The 5,220-nt window shown below is 45.1% G+C and overlaps 1 protein-coding gene across 1 annotated transcript; it reads left to right on the top strand.

Moving 5' to 3' along the window:
* The first annotated feature begins 560 nt into the window (after nucleotides 1-560).
* Nucleotides 561-3,849, top strand: LOC149333732 (uncharacterized). The gene is made up of 3 exons (XM_089556106.1): nucleotides 561-901; nucleotides 1,621-1,818; nucleotides 3,386-3,849. The coding sequence occupies exons 1-3, from the start codon at nucleotides 601-603 to the stop codon at nucleotides 3,847-3,849; spliced, it is 963 nt and encodes a 320-aa protein (XP_089412232.1). The 5' UTR covers nucleotides 561-600.
* Nucleotides 3,850-5,220: the final 1,371 nt, after the last annotated feature.

The following is a 5,220-nucleotide window of genomic DNA, read 5'->3' as shown; positions in this document are numbered from 1 at the left end:
AATGCATTGCGAAGATGCTAGTCAACTCATTCTTTTCTTGAGAACCCTCTCGAGCAGTGCCCAGTCAGTATAGAGCCTTTTCTTCTAGTTTCAACTAACCCCCGAATGCAGAAATCTAACTTCACTCGAACTTGTATCGCGCTTGAACCTGACTACAGTAAGCCGACTTGAAGCATCAAGTCGACTTCAGGACCCCCAAGTTTGGTTTCGTGTTTCATAGACGCTCAACCTGACTTGCTTCGTCAAGTGAAGTGCGTGCTTGAACGCGAGGGCGCATTGCTCGTCTGGGGAAGAGAGTATTCAACATTCTATTGTAATAACGCACGTTTTACTCGTATAAAACCACGCGTTTCGTTCAGCAATCATAAACAGGCACTAGGTGTGAGTGACTTCTGCAGAAAAATGCTAACAATAGAACCACATTTCAGTGCTACCGGCCGCTTTCGCTTGAATGACGTCTTTGGTTGGCAACGTGTCCCACATTGAGCCAGTTCTAGTTGAGCCGTAGCCAGTTTTTTCTACGTTGTTTCTTTTCTGTTCACGTTGGCCTACTAGCAAGGCTTGTTTATCAACCTTATCCACGTGAACAGAAATCGCGAAATGTCGCAACACTGCGAAGACTCGGGCTCTCAGCGGAGACCAGCGCCTCGCTTCACATTTGAGGAAAAAGAGCTCCTAACGGCGCTGGTGAAGGCGCATCAGCACATCCTCGAGTGCAAGAAGACGGATGTGTCTTCTCTGGCGAAGAAAAACGAGACTTGGATAGAAGTTGCAAGAATTTTTAACAGCAACCACGGGGTGACCCGACGCGACCCTCACCAGCTTAAAAAATGCTGGAATAATATGAAGCAGAAGTCGAAGGAGGAGGATGCGAGGAAACGGAGGGATTGCCATAAGACAGGTGAGCGCAGCTTTCAGGTCGTTTACAAACGCTTGTTCCTGCATGTTTCGTGTGCTATGGATAAGGGCGCGATTATTCTACTTGGTCTGCGTTAGCAGCGTGTGCTGGAATGCAGTTTTAGGAACGGTATTATAACGCGCAAATTGGCGCGTAATCACGCTTTCCGCGAAGTGTACCCTGCTGCATTTACGAATGCAGATAAATGCAGCCTGCTTTAATCGTGTAAATAATGCGTAAGCAGTATCCTCTACAGCCTCCTTGTTTTATAAAAACTACGGAGAATGTTTACTACACTCGAGTCAGTGCGAAAGCACAGATTTCTGCTACATAGAAGACGATGAGCGGGCAGTACCATGCGATGGAGCGTTCGCGTCAGGCCGGCAGCGAACAGACAACGGACGATTCGTACCGCTGACCTAGTTCAGACGGCGTCAACACTGGCGAACTTCATGTTCATGAGGAAACTAGCTGCGCGATTGAGAGTTGATTGGTACTATTGAAAATCCGGAAGGCTGTGCATAAAGCAACCTACCTTTACTCGTTCATGACACTATTGGGACTAGTGGCACAAAAATGGAGCGAAAACAACACCGGACGCATTGATGTGCCTTCGGTTGCTTTTGTATGGGACTTCATGAAAAAAACAGTATTGTAATGGCACATTTTATATCTATTAAAAGTAGGTTCCCTGTGTGCTATATGTTTTGTTTTCTTTTCAGGGGGAGGGCCAGCAGAGTGCGCTATAAGCCCGCAAACTGAACAAGTGCTGGCTGTTGCCAGCCACATTTCCACGCGTGCTGGCAATGAAACAGACTCAGACAGGGGCATTGGCCTCTTGCCGGTGGCAAGTTTGCCTGTTGTTAGGCTCCTGCAGCCAATGGTCGATGGACCAGGCGATATGGAATACCACTATGCAGGTAGGGCACTTAGCATGGCAGTGTGCACTGTTGCAAGTAACGCTGCTTTAATTTTTTTATTGCCTTTAATCTACTGTGAGGATTACAGGGTTCAGCTACAGCAACACGGTTGCAAGCTGCTGTACACGGGGTTGGCTGAATGTTTGTGCAGATCAAGGCTGCATTGGTTGACAATGCAAAAGGATGACCTGCTCCAAGCTGCATGTTGTTGGACAGCACTCCGAAGGCATTCTGTCTTGGTGGTGCTCACGCACGTAAGTGGTGTGCTGTTTTTCTGTAGTGAAAGGAGGCGAGTCAACCGTCGGGCACTGATGTAGCAACCTTGTTCCGTGCTGCAACCTGAACTGCATTCATTATGACATTTGAACCTGCTTATTTCGTGTTTTTGAGCCCGGCTGGGCATTCCTGCATCTCTTTAAACGAATGTCAACTTTCATGCAGTTCCATTATGCATGCACTCCACATATTTTCATATTTGTGTGCACTTGTACATGGTAGTCCTTGAGGGATAAGCTAACAACATTCTCGTTCTGAATAATATTGCAGCTTGCCTCTGTGCAATGCTCGAAATACCTTTGGAATTTGGCTGCTCGTTTGAAAGAAAATTGTGTTTTGCATTGCACAGGTTTTACTTGAGGAGTGTTTTCTGTAGCCCTGAATTTGGTTGCCTACAGATGTGCTTATTAGTGCAGACTGAAAAGTAGCACTAGTGGCAGCAGTGTGTACACAAACTGTGCAGTAATATTTATGGCGGTAGCATCAACAATAAAAATTTGTTGCACAACACAGCATTAAATTCTCACTTGTACATACTTTATTTGTACAATGCACTATATTAAACAGAAAAGAAATTGTAATACTCGCTATAGGAATGGCACTGCCAATGTAATACAACCACAGTGCAACAGTTTACAGTGACTGATTCAGGACTCCTATAATGAGACACGAGAAATAGCAGCTTTGTACAGTAGCTTACATACACCCATTATAGTCTGTTCCACAGGCTGCAGTATTCTTCACTTTTCTTGTATGCCCCACCTTAGCATTGGTATCGCATATATGTGGCTAAGGAGGTTGAAAGTAATTATAAGGAAACCTTTACAAAAAACACAGGACGGAAGAGAGAAACACACAAATGCTAAGTTGGAAATGTACAAAAATTTAAAAATAACGAAACCCACTGAAAGAACAAAAAGGTGCAAGCACAGAATTAAAGAATAACCACATGTGTAAAAACTCTGGGCCAGCACGACTATATTAGCAAATTATATATTAGCATATTAGCAGAAAAAACACAAAAGTGAGGCCATGAGGCTCAGAGCAAATTGCGAAGAATATAACAGACCAAAACAGAACACCTAAACCATGGCCCCAAGATGCAATGGCAGTTATTTGGTGCTGAGAAAGGCAACTGATGCCTCACTTACTTCTAAGGAACATTATAAAGGTTTCGTTATAATGTCTGTTTACTAACTGACCCAACAGTTTGCTCTATTGAGGTAGGAGGATAATGCATTGTTAGCTTAGATTTATTTTCCCACTAATTTTTACTTTTTGTTTATTACAGAGGAAGACTGGGAAGCTCCTCCTGTTGACGAGGAGCAGCCATCAACGGCTCCTGTTGGCCCAAGTGCGGCAGCTCCAGAAGCAACTCAGCAGGAGAGCGGTGCCTTTTGTACACCTGTAGAACCTGGCGATGCTCCCAGCACAGCTGCAGTTGCTTCTGGAGCTGACGCTTGCACTGCTGCTGAAGCAGTGGCCACTGGCGATGGTGGCAGGGCTCCGAGAGGGCGGATGGCCCTCTTGGAGAGGTCTCTGGCAGACGAGAATGATGTCAGAGCCTCTCTACTGCGAGAAGAGCATGCGGTGCGCCTCCAGCTGATGCGGGAGGACCACCAAAGTCTTCTCGAAGAACGTAGGGAGAAGAAAGTTTTGTACATTGAGGAAAAGAAACTAAAAATCGAAATTCTCCAAATCGAAAAAGAAATAAAACTAGAACAGCTTCGCAGGCTGCGAGAGGCACCAGAATAAAATAGTGCCTACAAGTGAAAGAAACTGGAATGCTGTCTGAATGCTTGCACGAATAGTAAGTGGCAAATCCTCATAACGTCACTTCATTGGCACCCGTATGGTTTCAAGTACATGACTCAGTGGGAGGAATGGTACTCCTCCTCCTGCTGGTATGGCTACATGGTGCTTGTGGGTCTTTGTATTCAAACAGTAATTCGCGGAAGTATGCACTGCTGTATGCTACAAATCTGGCTGCTCTTGGAACGAAAATATTCCCCTGGCATGGCTTGCAAAACCAATTGGTAGGGAAAATTTAGGCCACACTGGCAAAGGTTCCATGTATGAAAAGTCGCAACAATCTCTGCTCATGGAAGAGTCAACACCATAAGTGCACAAAGGCCAACACTGCTCTCTCCTAGTTCTATTATCTATGCTGTGTCGCTTAACCTAAGGCCTCCTACACAAAAACCTAAACCCGTAAAGAACGTGGTTCCTCCTATGCTCTCTACTAGGTTGGCCCAGAGCTCGAGTCAATGCAATGCCACTATGCTGAAGTAATTTAATCCTTGAAAACATGGGCACCACATTCCTGCGACAACCTGCACAAGGCACGGAAAAGACTTAAAAGAAGCATATGTCACCAAGCACTTGCTGATGGCACTCATGTTCTGCTATTTTGAACCCCCAAAGCCTGTAACAATTTCAAGAGATGCGAGTTCTCCTCGAGTGGAATTGGTACTATTCCAAGAAGGTGGGCGCAACTGCAGCGAACGAGTACCTGCAGGTACAAATAAAAAAAACACTAGGCTACGTGTTTGCATGTGAATAATTTCACTAAAACACTTCTAAGCTAGAACTAACTGCATAGTCATATCACCAACTGTTCATTGAACCACAAAACAAAATGTCGCAAAGACTACAGGGGTCATAAATTTTTTTTTCAGTGGTCCACCACGACCGTGACATAGGTCAAGGCAGCTAACAAACATCAGGTGCATTTGGCTCAAGAACAGACTGTTGAGTGCAACTACTTGCAGACAGATTGTGTAGCTTCTGCAAGAGCTACAGGAGTTCAGTGTACTACCATTACCTTTACACTCGGAAATTCAAAATGCTCACAGGTCGCAAACTGTATTTTGGTGCGTTTCACCATGACATAGCAATGCCTGCACTTCTCTTGGCACATATGCTGCACTAGACTTTACTTCTTTCTCAGTGCTAGTTGCTGCCCGTTATGCACCTTTGTCGCAAGAGACTGAGCTAGAAGAGGTGTATGAATCATGTCGGGAAGCACATTTCAGACCAAAAGAATCAACCTTTTGCGCCATACCATGACAAATGCCAACCAACTCCCACTTTGGACACAGACAAGAGAGAGCGACAATACACTAC

This window comes from Amblyomma mixtum, chromosome 8 (assembly GCF_055824585.1).
Source record: "Amblyomma mixtum isolate Tamu chromosome 8, ASM5582458v1, whole genome shotgun sequence".
Lineage (NCBI taxonomy): Eukaryota > Metazoa > Arthropoda > Arachnida > Ixodida > Ixodidae > Amblyomma > Amblyomma mixtum.
The sequence above is the reverse complement of the archived record's forward strand: the minus strand, read 5'-3'. Positions and strand labels throughout refer to the sequence as shown.